This window comes from Salvia hispanica, chromosome 1, assembly GCF_029641045.1.
Source record: "Salvia hispanica isolate PSC_SH4W2 chromosome 1, Shi_PSC_v1, whole genome shotgun sequence".
In the NCBI taxonomy this organism is placed as follows: Eukaryota; Viridiplantae; Streptophyta; class Magnoliopsida; order Lamiales; family Lamiaceae; genus Salvia; species Salvia hispanica.
The window spans coordinates 51,939,418-51,959,814 of NC_142692.1; the positions used below are offsets into that span (position 1 = coordinate 51,939,418).

Consider the following 20,397-nt stretch of genomic DNA (forward strand, 5'->3'; position numbering starts at 1 on the left):
TTGGGCCGGGCTGGGCCTAAATGTCACCGGGCCTCATCGGGCCCGGACCCGGGCTGGGCCAGCCCGGCCCACTTGACACCTCTACCTATCATATTCTTGCAATTGGGGAGGTTTGTTTATCCGTTGCGCCTCAAAATTAGGCCATACCTCCCAACATCATCTATATCCTATTAAAGGAAAACAAAACCTCATCAGAAGCAATACATCCACATCTCAATACATAAATGGACTTCGTAAGTCACTGTTGGGTTATGGTCCACAAATATTCAAATAATTCTGATTGGGCTTTGGGTAAATGATCTGGGCCGGATGGTTTTATTTGTGGTTGACTGAGCCCAAGTATAAATAGCTCTTATGTGAGCTGATGAAAGTAAGTAACAGAAATTACAATCTCCCTAAAAACTCCCTCTCACTCTCGGTAGAAACAAGAAGAAGGTAGAAGTAATCTGGGGTTCTTGAATCTGTGCAATCGAGATCAGAGGTTAAATAGCCGCGGATGTTCGGTTAGTTTGTGATAGTTCAATCGCGTTTTTGAGCTGGATTATGGAGTGTTGTAATTGTAGTGATTCTTGCTTGAATGTTTCCATCTTGTATCTGTATCGACATTGAATAAATTGGAGCTTGAGTTTCCCGTGGACGTAGGATTCATCCAAACCACGTAATGGCTTGTGTGCTTTACTTTTCTTGCATCTTGGTTATTGTTGTTCATCCGATCAATTCACAAATTAGCTCCGTTCTGTGGGAAGTAATTTGAGGGAATCGATTGCGATGACTACGGCTAAGTTCGACATGGAGAAGTTTAATGGCAGCAACGACTTTGGGTTGTGGAGGCTCAAGATGAAGGATGTAATGATGCAGCAAGGTTTATGGGATGTTTTGAAAGGGGGAAAAGAAGGAGCAGAGGAGAAAGCTGATGTCAAGAAATCAGATCTCCATGATAAAGCTTACAGCACACTGGTTCTTAGTTTAAGTGATCGGGTGTTGAGGGAGGTTTCCAAGCTAGAGTCAATATACATGACCAAATCTCTCACCAACAGGCTGCATCTCAAACAGAAGCTGTTCACCTTCAGATTTTTTGATTCAAGAAGTATAGGAGAGCAACTTGAGGAGTTTGCTAAGTGTATTGATGACCTTGAAAATATAGATGAGGTTATCAAAGATGAGGACAAGGCATTGATGCTTCTCAACTCGCTGCCTAAAAGCTATGATCAGTTTAAAGATGCTATACTTCTTGGGAGGGATTCTAAAATCACCTATGAAGAAGTCCACTCTGCCTTGAAGTTGAAAGAATTCCAGAAAAGAGTTGTGAAACTTGTGGATCCAGTAGCTGAGTGTCACGCCCGCATTTTCTAAGGATAGAAAACACGGTGAATCGCGACTAGGGGAGGGTTAAAGAAGCGGGGAAGAAAGGGGAAAAAGACACAACTCGACCAAAGCTCGAAATAATAGTTATAGCTCGAATAAAATCAGAGTATCTCAACAATCAACAACTCAAAAGAATATTATCTCAACAATACAAGAACTCAAAAGAAAGACAACAACTCAGCGGAAGCATTTCGAGAGTAGAATACTGCTATGTATGAAGACACAACATATTCCGAACAGATAAACATCTTCTTCACTTTTATGCTCAACACCCACCGCGCTCGTCACAGCTCAACCTGCACATTTTTAAAAAGAGAAATGCAGGGCTGAGTACTTGATGCACTCAGTGGACTCATGCCGAAAACATTTTATAAAAAGTATTTATCATGCCACCATTGGGTGAACTCGGGGTTTAACTTTGAAAAATGCCCAAGACACTAAAAACCATTTCCATCGTAAAAGTCGGTTGATCAACCATTTTCCCGTAGATGTCTACCATATCTGATCCATTCATGACAAGGAATGTGGCCACATTCCAAGTCACTAGACCGGCCGACCCAAAAGACGGCTCACGATCCCCATTGGTGTACACTAGCCTGAGTAGGGACTCACTCCCTAGTCAGACCCGAATTCGATTATCCATAGATGGCAAAAGCCACAGCAGATAGGTTCCATAGATAAAACAAAACACGGCATGACAAATATTCATATCATTTTCACATAAAAATATACTTAGGGCATTGCCCTTATTTAAAAAGAAAGCCCACCTCGTTTTCTTAAATCCTCCACTTGTCAATCAGCGCTCCATTCTCAAATAGCATGCAAAAATCAACCTTTTTGAAAGACATAATATGCTAAAATTAAACTTTAAGAGAAGTAATCTAATTTCACAATCATGAATCCTATGTGATGATAAATCTTACCCTTCGATCTTAGTTAGAAAACTCTGAAATTTCCCACGACCTTATAACATTGATGTCATCCTTTGGCGTCCCCCAAAATCCTGTTCCGTCGGCTCCATTGAATAAAACTTAGCAATCGACAATTGCTAATAATTTGTAATATGGTCCAGAGTGTAAAGAAATAATTCCAAGCCCAACGTTTAATTCCATCATGCCCAAACCCAATCTAAAAAGTGAGTAGCCCAAAATCACATCTCTCCTCCTCCTCCAAAATTTGTACAGCAACGTCCCTATCTCCAATCTTTCTTCTCAGCCATGTCTCTCTCTCATCTCAGAATCAAGAAAATATCCAAGATGAAAACTCTAAATTCCTTCTTCTCCCAATCCCTCAAATCAGCAAGGAGCTTCTGCCTCTCCGTCGCTGCTCTGATCCGCTCGAAACCACGCCGCCGTCGCCATCCGCCGAGTCCAGCTGCCATAGTTTCCGGCCTGCTGTCAACACGCCCAGGTGCTGCAGTTCCCCAAACCTAGCCCACTCCGAGGTGGAGCCTCTGTCTCCGCCGTTACGCTGCCCTCCATTGTCGCCGGCGTCGCTCTCCTGCGGTCCTACCGCCGCTTTAAGCAGCCGCTGCTGATATTGTATGCCGACAGCTTCGCCGCTGCTCAGTTTCCATCGCCGGCAGCCCGCGCTCTTTACTCTTTTCCCCCAGTCAGAACGCAGCGCCTCTGCTGCCCTCTCCGGTGAGCGCCTCCCATCGCTGAACGTCTTTCCCTCTCTGCTCGTTCTTCTACAGCTCTCCGTTGAGAAGCTCCTCCACACAGGGCTGTTGCCATCTCCATCCTCTCCGTGTTCGTCGCCTACACGCAGAATATCGCGTTGCCCGCTGCTCATTTTCTCTCCGTCACGATTCGCCGCTGCTGCCGTCTCCGACGTCTCTCTATCTCTCTCGGTTTCACACCATCAGTCCAGCCATCATCACTCCGTCCAGCCTCATCATCTAGCGCAGCAGTCGCCGCGGCGAAGTCAAGGATATAAACTGCCGCTTGTATCCTCTTATTCTCTGAATTTGTTTGCGTTAGTATTTATATATATATAAACTGAACGCCCATGTTCGTTGAGATATGGCCGATATTTGCTCCTGCTGAAAACTGATCTCTTTCTCCTTCTCAAATGTGATAAGCGAAAAGTAAGTGCGAAGTGCTCTAAATTAATTAAATAAAAAGCTGACTTGGTCTTCTCCAAATATTGGACTTCAAAAAAAATAGTTTCAAAAAAGAATTGGGCTTGGAAAAAACAAATAAATTGGGATAGGAAAAGAATAATTGTTATAGGTCCAAAATGATATATTATTCTCTCGACAAACGAAACAAAGCCGAAAATTTTTCAGGCACACAAAACGATGTCTCTACGAGAACAAATAAAAAGGTAGAAAAAGTCGGGGTGTTACACTGAGGCAATGCATTTCAAGGCTGTTGACAAGAAAAGCTCTAAGAAAAAAGGACAGAAGAAGTGGAAATCTGGAAATGAGAAAGGTGAAAAGGAAACAAGATCTTGCCACTGTTGCAAGAAACCAGGGCATTTGAAAAAGAACTGCTATGCATGGAAGAAGAAGCAAGAGGAGGCTGAGAAACCACAGAATACAGCAGATTTGATTGAGGAAGTACAGATTGCAGAGGTTATGAATGTGATGGAGCCTGACATTGTTGATTCTTGGATAATGGATAGTGGGTGCAGCTTTCATCTATGCCCTAAGAGTGAGTGGTTTCACAACATGAAACCAGCCACTGGTACTGTTTTACTTGGCAATAATCAGGCTTGTAAAGTGCAAGGCATTGGGGATGTGAGATTTAGACTTCAAGATGGTTGAGTGAAGATAATCACTGAAGTGAGGTACATTCCAGAAATCAAGAGGAACCTCATTTCATTGGGTGCTCTAGAAAATAAGGGATATTCATTCCTATCTAATGATGGAAAGATGAAAGTTCTTAAGGGCTCAAGGGTTGTTATGGAAGCTACAAGAAGACACAGTTTGTATTATCTCCAGGCTGATGTGATTATTAATGAAGCCAATTCAGTCAAGAGCTCAGATATCAGTCTTTGGCATCTGAGACTTGGGCATGTGTCTCAAGGTGGAATCAAGCAGCTGGTGAAGCAGGGAGTCATTCAAGAAGCTGTTGATTTGAGTTCAAGGGAATGTGATATATGTGTATTGGGAAAGAGCAAGAAAGGCTCCTATCCAACTGGAAGGCACACCTCTACTCAGCCTATGGAGTATGCACACAGTGATGTATGGGGACCAGCTTCGGTCACAACCATTGGTGGAGGAAGGTACTTTATCTCTATCACAAATGACTTCTCTAGGAAATTGTGGATTTATGTTATGAAGGAGAAGTCAGAGACCTTTGATAAATTCAGAATATGGTGTAAAGAGGCTGAGGTAGAGAAGAACCTATCACTAAAGTGTCTTATAACTGACAATGGACTTGAGTTCTTGTCACATCAGTTTGATGATTTCTGCAAATTGAAAGGAATAAAAAGGCATAGAACGGTTCCTAATAATCCCCAGCAGAATGGTGTGGCTGAGAGAGCCAACAGAACCATCCTTGAGAGGGTGAGATGTATGCTGATTTCTTCTGGTATGCCTCAAAGATTCTGGGGTGAGGCTGCATGTACTGCAGCTGTGTTGATCAATAAATGTCCATCATCTGCCATAGAAATGGAAACTCCTGACTTCAAATGGTATGGGTCTTATGGAAGTTACTTATTGTTGAAACCATTTGGTTGCATGGCCTACTCTCACATCAAGCAAAGTAAGTTGGAACCAAGAGTCATCAAGTGTGTTATGCTTGGGTATCAGAAGGGAGTCAAAGGGTATAGATTGTGGTCTATGGAGCCTAACAATAATAAGGTGATTATCAGCAGAGATGTAACTTTTAGAGAATTGGAGATGCCTTATAAAGCTAAGAATGATCAGATGACAGCAAGCAAGGAGAAATCTTCAATTGAGGTGGAGTTACTGGATGGTTTGAAGAAAACAGAGGAGATTGTTGATACTCAGATCCCTGAAGAGGTTGAGGAAAGTCAGAATGAAGCAGCAGTTGATGACATTGATAATGGTGAAGATTTATCTGATTACTTGTTGGCTAGAGACAGACAAAGAAGAGAAAATGTCAAGAGGCCAGCTAGATATAGTAATGCTAGCTTGGTTCATTATGCTTTCTGTGTTGCTGAAGAGGTGGAGTCCTCAGAGCCAAGCACTTAAAAGAAGGCTATGAAAAGCAAAGAGAAGAAAAGATGGATCAAAGCAATGCAAGAAGAGATTGATTCACTCATCAAGAACAAGACCTGGATTTTGGTCACAAAGTCAGTAATGCAGAAAATTATTGGGTGTAAATGGATCTACAAGAGAAAGATTGAGGCATCAAATAATGATAGAGTCAGATACAAGGCTAGATTAGTAGCTAAAGGCTACAATCAGAGAGAGGGAATTGACTATAATGAGATCTTTTCTCCTGTGGTCAAGCACAATTCAATAAGAATGCTGTTGGCTTTGACTGCAAGGTATTACTGGGAATTACATCAGTTAGATGTGAAAACGGCATTCCTCAATGGTGAGCTTGAAGAGAGCATCTACATGGAGCAACCCGAAGGTTTTGTGAAACCAGGTGATGAAGGGAAAGTATGCTTGTTGAAAAGAAGTTTATATGGTCTTAAGCAAACTAGTAGACATTGGAACAAGCAATTCGATCTACACATGATGCAGATTGGTTTTGAGAGCTCCAAATATGATAGTTGTGTTTATTTCAAGAAGAGGGATGGGAAGGCAGTTGCATATCTACTCTTATACGTTGATGGTATGTTAGTTGTTGGTTCAGATATGAATGAAATTCAAAAGGTGAAGCATGACTTGAGTAGCAGATTTGAGATGAAGGATCTTAGTGAGGCCAAGATGATCCTGGGGATTGATATATTCAGAGACAGAAGAAAGAGACTCTTATGGCTGAGTCAACAAAACTATATCAGCAAGGTCTTAAAGAAGTTCCAAATGCATGAATCAAGAACAGTTGCTACACCATTGAGACAACAATTTAAGTTCTCAACAAAGGTTATGCCCAAAGATGATGAAGAAAGGAAAGAAATGGAAAAAATACCCATGCAAACATAATTGGAAGTGTGATGTATGTCATGGTTTGTACTAGGCCAGACATAGCTTTAAAGTGGATACTAAGGTACCTAAGGGATTCCAGTGACTATGAGATTTTGTTCTCTGCAGATCAGGATCAGACTAAAGATGTGTTGGAGGGATTTTGTGACTCGGATTTTGCAGCTAATGTTGACAATAGGAAGTCACAAACAGGGTATGTGTTCACATTGTTTGGGTCTACAATAGAGGCAGAATATAATGCCTTAGCAGATGCAGTGAAAGAGAGCTATTGGCTCAAGGGATTGCTGAGTGATTTTGGTGTAACTCAGAAGAAAGTTGTCATTCACTGTGATAACAGCAGTGCTATATGCTTAACAAAGCACCAGACCTTCCACAACAGGAGCAAACATATGGATGTGAAACTTCATTTTGTCAGAGATTGTTAGGGAGATTTAGAATGTTGAAACAAAACGGATAATCTGAAAGTCGTGATGATATCACTTTCAGATCAAATCAAAAGAATAGAACGTTGAAAGTTTGTTAGGGAGATTTAGAATATTGAACAAAGCGAATAATCAGAAAGTCGTGATGATATCACTTTCAGATCAAATCAATTTCGGTGGTTCTACCAAAATATTTGATCGGATACAATTTAGAGATATCAGAACTTTTATATGTTGATGTTAGAGAAAGAATATGTGAACCAAAAAGAATCGATCAGATTTAACAAGATGAACCAGTGCATCTGTTGAGGGGAAAAACCGAAAATAACTAATTTTTAAAAGGTTTCCGAAATTGCAAACTAGTCCTTTGACTTTCAGAAATTACATTTTCGGATGAATTTCTTACACAGCAGCGATGAGGTGAGCAAAGGAGAAGTAGAGGTGAAGAAGATTGGGTCAGAGCACAATCCTGCTGATGCTTTGACAAAGGCCTTACCAGCTAGCAAGTTTGCTTATTGCTTGAGTTGGTGAAGGTGCAGAGGAGGTAAAAAAGTTGGAGGTGGAGACAATTAAGGCTGTTTTTGAAGATGTTGGGACCAAGGTGGAGATTTGTTGGGTTATGGTCCACATATATTCAAATGATTCTGATTGGGCTTTGGGTAAATGATCTGGGCCAGATGGTTATATTTGTGGTTGACTGAGCCCAAGTATAAATAGCTTTGGGTAAGTAACAGAAATTACAATCTCCCTAAAAGCTCTCTCTCACTCTCAGTAGAAACAAGAAGAATGCAGAAGTAATCTGGGGTTCTTGAATCTGTGCAATCGAGATCAGAGGTGGAATAGCCACAGATGTTCGGTTAGTTTGTGATAGTTCAATAGCGTTTTTGAGCTGGATTGTGGAGTGTTGTAATTGTAGTGATTCTTGTTTGAATGTTTCCATCTTGTATCTGTATCGACATTGAATAAATCGGAGCGTGAGTTTCCCGTGGACGTAGGATTCATCCGAACCACGTAATTGCTTATGTGCTTTACTTTTCTTGCATCTTGGTTATTGTTGTTCATCCGATCAATTCACAGTCATGTTCTTCAATAGTTTTTCCTTGGCTTCTGCAGTGGCCATATAGCATTCATAACTACAACTTGTTAGGATTATTCGGCTCTTCATCTTGCTGCATTTTTTCTTTCTTGTCTCTCTCTGCCACTCTTCACCGATTCGAGTAAATCCTGTGTAATATTTGTGTGTGTGAAAGAGTTGATTTAGTCCAAATTCCACTCTGCAGTTCTGCCCCTACGATGGAACTGATTGCTGCAATGCATATGATGATTTGCTTTTGAAGAATATGAATATCTCAGATCCTGCCTGCTTCTCTTGTTAAATGGTACTCCATCCGTCCCAAGATATTAGACCCCTTTCTTTTGGGCACAGGAATTTAGGAGATACTCCCTCCGTCCCCCAAATTTTGACACGGTTTGAACCGGTACGGATTTTAAGAAATGTAATGGAAAGTGAGTTGAAAAAGTTGGTGGGATGTGAGTCCTACTTTTAAAGTATTAATAAAATGTGAGTATGAATGAGTTAGTGGAATATGGGGTCCACTACCAAAAATGGTGAAAAGTAAAGTGTGTCAAAATTTGAGGGACGGACCGAAATAGTAAACTGTGTCAAAATTTGGGGGACGGAGGAAGTTGTTGTTTAGTGGTGTAAGTGGAGTTGGTAGTAGAGTAAATTTTTATCATAAATAGAAATGGTTCAAGTGTATTTGGACACCCCAAAGTGGAATAGGGGTCTAATATCTTGGGATGAAGGGAGTAGTAAAATCAACTACAAACTCGTTTTAACGGCTTAAATAGTACTCCCTCGGTCCCAAGGTAGTTGAGTCATTTCCTTATTCCCCGTCTCTCTTTCCACTTTAACCTTTAGCACATCAATTTCTTAAAATTGGAAAAGATTCATTAATCCACATAGTTTTGTTGTGTTTCTTTAGTTTCTACTTCTGCCATAAGCATCATCTTGTTTCATAGTGTTTGCAGTCTTGTTGAAGCAGCAGTTTTGGAATTTTCTTGTTCGATCATTCATTTGTAGCTTTCTCTATGTTTATTCATTTGTAAATACTTATTTGCTGCAAATATGTTAATTACTCTGCATTTGGCCTCACTCTATCGAACTCGCTATGATCATTGCAGGTTCGAAGGAAGCTAGCCGGTAGCTCCTAGAAAGAAATATGGGCACTTGGACTAAGAAATCTGTGGCGCTGCAGCTTCGACTCTGCTAGCTAGGCATTCGTATTTCGCCTGTGCAGATGTAGGACACCTGACCGCATTCTTCTCCTCAACTCCCAATTCCGTAAGAATCCGCAGTTATATGCATTTTATGTTATTGTTATTCTTTTAAGGCATTCAAGAAATATCAATTCAATTTATTACTCCCTCCGTCCCGGCTAAGATGACACATTGCTTAGCCGGTATGGGATTTTAGGAATTATTAGTTAAAGTGTTTAATTGGAGAGAGAGAAGATGAATGTATGCATTAAAGTAGAGAGATAAAAAAAGATGAATATTTTAATAGGAGTGAGAAAAAGTGGTTGAGTGTATTAATTAGAGAGAGAAAGTTACCATAAAAGGAAATGTGTTAGTTAGGACAAACTAAAAAGGAAAATGTGTCATCTTAAGCGGGACGGAGGGAGTATTATAAATGAGGACAGCCTCCCAAACCATTCTAGCTTATTTAGACACAAGATTTTAACCATGCCCCCGCATTTTTAATCAGTAATTACATAATTTTCAGATTATGAATGCACTAGCCAACCTTATCCTAATTATTAGTTGCCAAAAGTCAATTTTGGGTGGCATTTGGATAAAAAAGTCTCCTGAAAGGGGACCTGTTCTTTGCATAATGTAAATGTGCAAAACACCAATAGCATTGGTGTGTTTCAAAAAGTCAAGTAAATTACTCGTTTAACTACAAATATATAGATGAAAGAACAGACTAATTTGGGTTGGGCTATTTCCAGGAAAGTTTTCGGAAATTTCAACAAGAGAAATGATGGTTGTCTGCAACAACAGATGTCATTTTACCTCAACAGAAACTTCGGGAAAAACATGAAAGAAAAGAAGCCTCATTAACATTTATATACATCCTACTAATTACAAGATCACACACTACAACACTACACAACAATCAGAATCAACAGAAAAAAGAGAGAGCATGAATACACATTACAAAAAAAGGATCTCCTATCTTGCAAAATCGAAATGTATTGAAATAATCGAAGAATGGAAACTCTTGAGCCTTATATTCTTAGTATAATGTGAAATCCTCAGGTTTGCAGTACATAAACACCATGGTCCTACAAGGAGAAAGAACGAACCATCACAACAAGAGAAGGACAAAAAAAAAAAAACAAATTCGAATCATTTAGTGCGTTAACAAGTGAAGTGAGGAGCATCTAGTAGTTCATCATTATTGATAATTTATATATTAAGCGTTGTGGTTTTGATGGAGATGGGGATTCATCATTCATATATTGCATCAGCCAACACTGGAACTCAAAATTGGGAGTAATGTTTGTGCTGCTTACCTCGACTGTCAAAAATGCCAGCCAAAGCTGTGTGCAGATGATGAAAGCGGCCGCTTCACAAAGGGGTGGTCCAGGAGCTCAGCAGCTGTTGGTCGCAAGCTTGGGTCAATCTGTAGGCATTGAAGTATGAAATCTTGCGCATCACTTGAAAGAGTATCGGGGACATCTGGTCTCACTCCCTGTCCTATCTTGTATAATGCTGTCATCTGTCATCAGAGAGAAGGATTATCAAGGTCATGAGTGGGATATCATCAATGTGATCTGATCACATGCACAAACTTCCTACATCTATTTCTGCAAAACGTAATAGTGTCCTCTGATAGCAAGATGGCTGAAAAAATGAGCTTCAAGTAATAAGCCAAGTGCCATAGTTAATAGCTATCAAAATATTTCATCCCACTTAGATAAGCAATCATGAGAAACAATGAAAACGTCAATTTCTCAAATAAATCAACTGGTCAATAATGTCAGGCAAATCGTGTCTAGCACACTGTGCACATTATCGATTGGGCCCAAGTGGAAATAAATATGAGAAACTCCCCAAAGATGCACAGTCAGGATTATTGTAAATAACACAAAACTGACAAATTATCTTCGCAGAAGAAACTTTAAAGTCATTTAGAAAGTCCAAAACAGCAAAGTTCTTTCACTTACATATTCTAAACCAAAATATGGAAAACGTCTGGTCAACATCTCCAACACCGTGCATCCGAGACTCCATATATCTGCTGCAAGCCCATAGCCCTTGCTACGAACAACCTGCAGCAGCACAAGATGCAATTAAGTATATGTAGCACCGTTAGAGTTTCATCAAAACATTCCATTCCCCAACATAAATAACAGAAAGAAACAATTTCAACCAAAAACATCAAACTACATTATATAGGTTTTCATATGCAACTCCTTCAAATAAGTTTTTGTTTTGAAAGACACGCAAACTCTTACCCCTTGAACAGACTTACATTTGCTTCACATATATTTGAACTACATTTCATACGGGGGTGTTTATTTGGATGATATATAAAGGGTGCATTTACTATGTGTGATAGATTAATGGCGAATGGTAAATTAGCCTATATTATTTTGATCTATATATCCAATCATCCAAAGTATACACCACCTAATTGATAGCACATAAGATTGCGGATTTGAGGGATTACATGATATAACACACTCAAAATTGTTCAATACATCAAAGTATATGGTGGATTGCATAGGCCTTATAGTTTATTTTATCTGCTTAAGCTAACACCCAACGTAAACACCCCCTAAGAATATCAAACAAGTCAACATCTAAACGAGTATAATAGTGACCTCGGGAGCCATCCAAAATGCAGTCCCCTTGCAAGACTTCACATCATTCAACTTGGCAGCCTGCATAATGAAATAATCACAAGACACACAACAATATTATCTACCAAACCATTTGCATGATATGAAATTAATAAAGCATTGTGCGAAATATGCACATAATTTTATATTGCATATATATTTTATAAATGGAAAATAAGAGATGACCTTAGCAAGACCAAAATCAGCAAGCTTCACTAAACCATTTGTGTGCACCAATATATTTGCACATTTTATATCTCTGCAATATGCAAGACAGAAAGATAAGAAAAATTAGCATTTCGAAGTCAGTTAAAAAAAGATAACAAATCCCTTAACTTTGCTATGGTGAGTGCAAGTCAGTTGAGAGAAGAGAATTTCAAATCTGGGCACTGTACATGGGACATATATCCCATCAAAATGCACATTACTAGAGCACCTTAATTGTTTTACCATCTTGTTTTTAAATGGACCCCCCCCCCCCCCCCCCCCCGTCTTGGGCTTTCAATTGTATGGATGGCTTTCCGGGTCAGCTTCGAGAAGTTAGACAAATCTTATAGTAGCGGTAATGACCCTTAAATATGGCCGACTGGTGCAGAACATGTATTAAAATATTATTCAGCTTTTACCAAATTTAACTATGCCAACAAGAACGCCCAGTAACAAAGGAGTGTGTTCTATTAAACAAATTGACACACTTACTACACTGAAAGATAAGACAGAAGCTTAGCTGAAATGATTCTATCCAAGACTCCAAGTGAAGAAAGCCATAAGAATTTGGAGCTAAAGTAAGGGATACCTACTAACCCAATATTCAGCAAAGGTAGAAGATAATAAATAAGGTCAAAGAAAATTACTACCTCTCCTGTCCCCAAAAAGGTATGCATCATGATTCATCATGGGGATCAGGAAATTCAAAGCAAGCATCATTTGACATGATCATGATCCAAAAGATGCATATGAATGTGGATTGCGAACTGGAAGTTTCAAAAGGGGGTGACAGTGTGGGAAAACAACATCATAACAAAAAAAAAAAAACACTTTTTCACAATCCTCAAGCATGGCATACTCTTTATATAAGCATAACAGATGTGTGGGGTATTTCATCCAACACTAAAGTAAACAGACAGCCACACATAAGTGATTGAAGTGGGCATGAGCCTCACCACCTAGTGGATGAGATTGCCCACGAATAAAGCTCCCATAACATAGGATAGTCTTACTATAATTATTGTGAAGCCCTAGATTCATACTTCCTTGGATAAAAGTCATGGAACTAGGTTGGCTTCCATCTTTTTAAAAGAAAAGGTTATTTAAGGATATTTACACAAAGAATAGTTAATGCTGCAAGTCATACAATTCATGTCAAAACAGGTGTATGCTGTAACTAAAAGAAAGCAGAGTTGAAGAGTAAACACCCAAAAAGTCTGATTTCATCACCTGTGGATGACATCTCTGTCATGCAGATACTTCAAACCATGTAGAATCTGCCGTGTATAACCGGATACTTGAGGCACTCGAAGATCATATTTCTGGTAAAGCCTCAAAAGGGAGCCTTGTGTGACCAGCTCAAGAAAAATACAGAGATGTGACCCCTTCTACTTTATAGAAAATAGGAAAATAATAAAACTTGGGATAATGTATAATGATAGACAAAGAAGAAAGCAGACGGTACTATGGAGAATCCATAATGAATTAGAGAAAAAGGACAAAACTAGCACAAATACAGCTGGGTGGAAATATTTCAGCAAATGTTACCTTCTCTGTCCCATAATACCGTACGATGTTTTCATGTTTAAACTGACTAAGAAGAGCGATTTCCTGAACAGATTAAGAGGAACTAGAAGATCAGAAGTGTTGGAACATACAAAGAAGTAACTTCCGCATTGGTCAATTTTACAAAGGTGGTTAATAAACAAGCATCATTACAATTTACAAAACTGCTAGACCTGTTCAAGTTGGAACACACATTGCTTCCCATCCTCTCCTTGATCAAGCAAAGACACTTCCTTTACAGCAAAAAAGAATCCACCACTGCATCATAGAAACTAACTAAATTACTTCTTGCCCAAATTCAGTATCATCGTACTACCTCCATCCCACTCAAGATGTACACATTCTTGAGTGGCACGAGATTTTAGGAGTTAGGTAGAATAAGTAGAGAGAAAAGGTAGTTGGATATTTTAATGAGGAGCGAGGAGAGAGATTTATTTACAAATATAGAAAGTGGACATCTTGAGTGAACAAAATAGAAAGGAAAGGTGGACATCTTGAATGGGACGGAGGGAGTGCATATTACAGAGCTCCGATTTATCAGCAGTCCGTTATCATGTTCATAGAACTGGCAGATTTAAGTAAATTCAGGTTAACTTCAAGATCCTCATAAAACTACACCCATTGCTGATTCCAAACTCAATGGATACCCAAAGTCTAGCAACAACAGCGCACTTAGCTGCTCAAATTGCATACACATGACAATGTACTCCAAATACTAGAAATTAAATAACAACACTCAAGTAAAGTACTTACTCTGCAATTCCTTCATACACAGATCCAAATGTTCCACGTCCCAAAAGCTCACCCTTCTGCCAGTCATGAATAACACGTCCATGTCTCTCATTAGATGAAATGCTAGACATAGGTTCAGTCATGGAACTTGAGGAATCATCCTCATTTGAAGAGAAAGAGCATGACTCTGATAATGCACGGTTTTCTTCCATTGTCATTGTAACCTTCTCTTGCTCATTCCTATCCGGACCAACTACCGCAGTCTCTTCATTATTCAAAAAGAACCTGCTTTGGAACTTAGGAATACATGGATCACGCTCCTGCAGAAATCCTGTCGATGTATCCCAATCGGGCACCACTATAGTTGGTCGTGCGCCCTGAATACCATTTATACGAGAAGCTTTTGATCTCACACTTAATCTATGAACAAAATTTACACCATCCTCTAATCGTTTTGATGGCTCAGAAACACCCCTGCACTTGTTCGCATAATCAAAATCACAAGTAACCCCAAATTGCTTACTAGCTGCGCCAAAACTATTCTCTAAATTCTCAACAGGAAAACCCCCCATTTTCCGATTAATCCCATCAATTGCCCTAATATTACCGTTAGCATAAGAATATTTAACACAATCAACCTCTGTTTCCTGATACAAAGGCTCCAATTTCTTATTAATCGTACCCCCCGCCTTCATCGCCTCATATTCCTCCTGCGATATAGCGAAATCGTCTATCCCGGAAAAACCAAACGCTTCACAGATAACTTGAAATTCTCCCTCGGTCCCATCCACGCGGAAGCTCGTCGTCTTCCCGCCGTACAAATCCAAGGAGCTCGCGCGCTGAGACTCCTCCGGCGAGTGCGACGATGACGAAGATGAACCAGAGAGAGAGAAGTCGTAGCTGGCATTCCTGAGTGCGTTGCACCGCTCAAGCCTTTTCGGCTTCGCCGGGCGGCGGCTGGAGTTGCGCGGCTCCGACCTATGGGAGAAGAGCTTCGGAAATCGATGCATTTTCATCAGCCCAAGCAAAATCCATTAAACGGCTAATAAGAAATCTCAGCTCCTTTCCACTGATTGGATTCGATTCCAAACTTAATTCCTCGTCTCTGATCTTCAATAATTACCCGAATTTCGTCAAATCAAGCTGATTTTTCGGCTTCGAGCAGAAAGCCGGAAACAGTGTTTGTGTGAAGTGTGTGTGTGTGTGAGAGAGAGAGAGAGAGAGAGAGAGAGAATTAAAAACATGTGGTGCAAATGCGGTGCATTGAACTGAATTTTTCCAGCTAAACATTAATCATATTTTCGCGGGAAATATAATTAATAATCGCAAAATTACATTATTTTACAATAAATTCGAGACTTTATTGCGTATGCAGTATGTATTTAGGGTGACGATGGATTGAAATACTTGAAATAAATTGAATGTCTCAATTAATGGCATGACTCCATGTACCTTAACTCGTAGACATCTAAAATGAATTTGTCTATCATATTTTGCCATACCGCCATATATTATCATAATAATGAAGTAAGTTATTTAAATAATAAAATTTAGTCAAATATGTAGTTATCATTTTAATTTTTTTCATATGATGATCAAATTAAGTCATTTTAATAAAATGACGACTCATATAAACTTGATCATAATTTTGTGATTTTATTAAGTACTACTACATCCATCCCTCAAATATTGACACACTTTAACCTGGCACGGGTTTTAAGAAATATAATGGAAAGTGAGTTGAAAAAGTTGGTGGGATGTGGATTCTACTTTTAAAGTATTAGTTTTATAATAAAATGTGAGTAGTAATGAGTTAATGAAATATGGAATCCACTACCAAAAATGGTAAAAACAATGAAGTGTGTCAAACTTTTAGGAACGGATCAAAATGATAAACTGTATCAAACTTTCAGGGACGGAGATAGTAGTTTTAATATTCATCAAAAAGTTAGAATTGATCTCTCTTGTTCTTAAAGTTGATCTTTTTAGTTAGTGGTCGATTAGGGGGTCGTTGTGCATCATTTTCTAATAAATTTAGTGAAAGATACCCACCAAAAAATGTACTAACACATTGTGAAGATAATTTAAAAACATCGAGATGAGCCAATTAAAACTTGATTATGGGAGTAAATAAAATTTCCAAACTACAACAAGTTTATTTCAAATTATAACTATAGTCTTGAAGAGTGAAAATTTAGTGGCGGTCTTGGAAAATTATTAATCTGTTTTATATAGTAGTTTTTCAGGCACTAGATTTTTTTTATAGTAGTATGTAGTACATATTAGTACATGCATTACATACAATGGTTTTCAATATAAAATAGTATACAAAAAATTCAAATACTCACTCCGTCCCCTATTAATTGTCCATTTTTACCATTTTCGTTCGTCCGCTATTAATTGTCCACTTCCATTAACTCATTCCACTTACATTTTATTATAAAATTAATATATAAAAATAAAATTCATATTCCATTAATTTTTCCAATTCTTCACGTCACATTTGAACATTATTAGCATGAAGGGCCATTTTAGTAGAGTTTTTTGGGAGCTACGAGATAAGCCAAACACCTCCTTAGATTGCTCCAATGTAATTATTGAATCAATTAAGTTTATTTATACCAACTTTGACTAAGAAAAAGAGCAACATAGTCTCTCTTTTTCAAGGGGAAGCAAAATCGTAGTCAAAAGTAGAAATATAAACCAATATCAAAACTCGCACCAAACATTTGTTTACTACCAGTGTTACATATCTTAATTTATGTTAGGACTTTCATAACAGTACTGACAAATTTCGAATGTGATGATTAATTATTGAAATTGTTCCTCGACTAATTTGATGATTAAAAATAACTAATACTACTACTAACCTGTGTTTCTACAAACGCTTTTTATGACCTTTTATATTCTATTAAAAGATTACTATATGGACGAATGTGTCGTATAATGCTGACAACATATGTGTGTGTCATGAAATTGTCAGCCAGCGTCAGCAATTATTCTGATCTAAGATAAGTTTATGAAGTAAATGCATCTTCTGCTGCCTACTTATTAATGCCATGCACCTTTCGACCAATACGTAGAAATATTAATGAAGCCAAGATGGGCAATTACATTTTCCCTACTTGTGCAATTGTAGGCAAAAATGCCAGTGATTTTTCTTTTAAAAAGGCAATAATCAATTGTCATTAGTGTAATATATATCATCCGTCCATTTTTCACTTTAAAACATAGCTAAATAGATTACCTAATAATTATGCATAAATTATTTTATTTGCAAGATGACTAAGTGTATTACTATAATTACAATTGCATCTTTCAGAGATTAAATCATACAAAATTAAATAGGATCTCCATAAAAGAAGATAAAATCGGACCAGACTGCTTACCTTTTCCCAGTCGAATAAGCCGATCATGTTCAATTTTTCAAAATATGGAAAAAGAGTGGAGTATTAGTTAAAATACATAATAAATAATAAAGTAACAAAATATATTTGGCTATTTTTGAAATTTACATGCAAAATATGAAGAGCCATGTCGTGAAAAGTATTGCCCTGATTTTGATTCCAAAGTGTCGATTAGAAAGCAGTGAAATGTTTGTTCAGGTTGCCAACATTATATGTTGTACGGCTTTAAATTTTATCGTCCACTACTGATGGCATGAATTATATGTCAAGTTCATAAATGCATATGCTGATATGCCCCACTCCCACTGCCGACTTTATACATGATATGTCTCTTATTTCACACATGGAATTACATGTTCACTTCAATGATAATTGTCACATAGTGATAGTTAGCTATCAATCTATATGCGTCTTTTTCTTCTCAATTTTTTAATAATTCTACAATGATGCCGCTTGTGATTGCCTACATTACGTAGAAATTCAGATCGCAAACTATGATTAGTAGGAGTATAAACCTTCCAACTTAGGTTATGATTTAGACTAGGGATGTCAATCTAGTTCGAAATCCGTGGGTCGACCTGAATAACCCGATTAAATCATAAGGTTAGGCTAGGGCCAAAAAAATTGCAACCCAAATTTAGAAGCGGGCTACACGGGCTGACCCATTTGGGTCGACAGGTTAGCACATGGGTTAAAACAATAATATAATTAAAATTTTGGGTTATACTTATATGAAGAATATATGGTAATATCAATATTAAACACAACATTGATACGAAGTACTGTATATATTGTACTCCCTCCGTCCCATTAAAGATGACCCACTTTCCTTTTTGGTTTGTCCCAATCAAGATGACCCATTACTTAAAATGGAAACCCCTTTATCTCTACTTTATCCCCTCTCTCTTACTTTACTCTCTCCATTTAACACACAAAATAAAGTTGCATAAAATCCCGTGCCGCCCAAGAAAGGGGTCATCTTCCTTGGGACGGAGGGAGTAATAATGTATTCTCTCTCAAATTGATGGTTAGTTATATGGAATGCATGATTTCCATTTAACTATAGTCATATTCACATGTGCTATTAATTAAGCGATATGTTTTTTTATTCTGATAATGGAGTACTACTTATTTGCAACAATCCGTTTTTTTAATAAGTTAGAATATTGGATTGCATAGAAAGTATATCACATAAGATCACTTTTGACTTGAATAGCCCGTAGATTAGTTCGAAACCCGAAGATTTAGGATCAGGGCTGAAAATTTATAACTCGAAAAATTCACAACCTGAATAACTCGCACCCAAATAGTCTGACCACCCAAGTGAATTGTCTCGAACCCGAGCAAGTTAGCCAATTTGCATCCCTAATTTAGAGCCTAAATAAGAAAAAGAGTACTCATGATCAATAATCACAATATAGTAGTGCACGGCAGTTAAAATTTTTCATAAACATTGGTGAAATAAAACTTAGTGAATCACAAATTACATCTCCACCATAAGAGTTTTAATCTTGGTAGTTAACGACATAACGATTTACATGCACCTACTTAAGCGCATTGAATTTCGAAATTATATATTCTTAGTATCCATGTTTGGATATTGTTATACATTCTTGATCAAGGGGAATAGCCACCCTGACCGCCACCTTCACCTCCCCCAGCGCCGCCACCATATCCGCCGGCATGCCCCCCACCCGCGGAAGCACTACCGCCACCACCACCGCCCCCTTCACCCCCACCATATCCTCCACCATGGGCACCTCCTGCACCACCACCAGCTCCAGCACCTCCACCACTTCCATATCCCGAACCCGAGGCGCTTCCTTCCCCTCCGGCGCTCGCACCTCCCCCACCGCCACCATGACCCCCGCCACCACCAGCACCGCCTCCTCCACTGCCGCTCCCTTCCCCACCTCCTTCCCCTCCCCCGTACCCACCGGCATGTCCACCACCGGCCGCCGCACCACCACCACCACCGCCACCGCCTGAGCCTCCACCCCCGCCGCCGCCATGAGCTCCACCAGCTCCGCCGCCGTATCCTCCACCCGCACCATGCCCTTCCCCACTCCCACCAGCATAACCCCCACCAGCAGAAGCAGAACCTCCGCCGCCGCCAGTGCCGCCGCCGCCGCCACCTCCAGCACCATGCTCCCCAGCACCACCGCCGGCACCGCTTCCGCCACCACTTCCGGCACCACCGGCGTAGCCATGACCAGCGGCAGCTCCACCGCCGCCGCCGCCTTCACCTCCGCCTCCACCGCCGCCGTAGACACCAACTTCGACTCCCAAACCAAGTCGGGCGGCGGAACATATTGCCGCAAACAAAACTATAAAGAAGAGGAGAGAAATAAATTTGTTTGCAGCCATGATTGTTGATATTTGGTTGCATGCATGAGCACCTATTTATAGGCAATATGTGTGTGAGAGAGATAAGAGAATGAGAGAAAGGTTGCTTAAAAATGAAAGTGGTCCATCCATCCATTAACCAATCACCCCTTACTAGTGAACTTTTGCTGTCTCCCACATCCGATTATCAAACTCTATTTTTTATTTTATTTTTTATATAATTAGCTAATTTCTAGTAATATGTCTCCCTAGTTTAATATGGATTATTTCGTTTCTTAATTCTCTCGTTAAATATGAATATATTACTTCACTCTTTTCACCTGTAAGTCTACAGACTTAGAGCATCCACGATAGGGGCGGACATCCAAACGGAC

At 39.2% G+C, this 20,397-nt stretch overlaps 2 protein-coding genes and 1 long non-coding RNA gene across 3 annotated transcripts; all 3 read right to left on the reverse strand.

Moving 5' to 3' along the window:
* Positions 1–1,437: 1,437 nt before the first annotated feature.
* Positions 1,438–3,425, reverse strand: LOC148934106 (uncharacterized). Its single transcript, XR_016134370.1, has 3 exons — positions 2,289–3,425; positions 2,133–2,198; positions 1,438–1,661 (listed from the first exon to the last, which is right to left on the reverse strand). It is a non-coding gene; the product is annotated as an uncharacterized LOC148934106 (long non-coding RNA).
* Positions 3,426–9,955: 6,530 nt separating this feature from the next.
* On the reverse strand, positions 9,956–15,532 carry LOC125222705 (mitogen-activated protein kinase kinase kinase 1-like). The gene is made up of 9 exons (XM_048125468.2): positions 14,292–15,532; positions 13,712–13,796; positions 13,521–13,583; positions 13,203–13,360; positions 11,952–12,024; positions 11,748–11,807; positions 11,088–11,192; positions 10,434–10,639; positions 9,956–10,202 (listed from the first exon to the last, which is right to left on the reverse strand). Exons 1-8 carry the CDS (start codon positions 15,284–15,286, stop codon positions 10,442–10,444), a joined length of 1,737 nt encoding a protein of 578 aa, XP_047981425.1. The 5' UTR covers positions 15,287–15,532; the 3' UTR covers positions 9,956–10,202; positions 10,434–10,441.
* Positions 15,533–19,084: 3,552 nt separating this feature from the next.
* Positions 19,085–20,060, reverse strand: LOC125219611 (uncharacterized). The gene has a single exon (XM_048121633.2). It carries the CDS (start codon positions 20,042–20,044, stop codon positions 19,295–19,297), a length of 750 nt encoding a protein of 249 aa, XP_047977590.1. The 5' UTR covers positions 20,045–20,060; the 3' UTR covers positions 19,085–19,294.
* Positions 20,061–20,397: the final 337 nt, after the last annotated feature.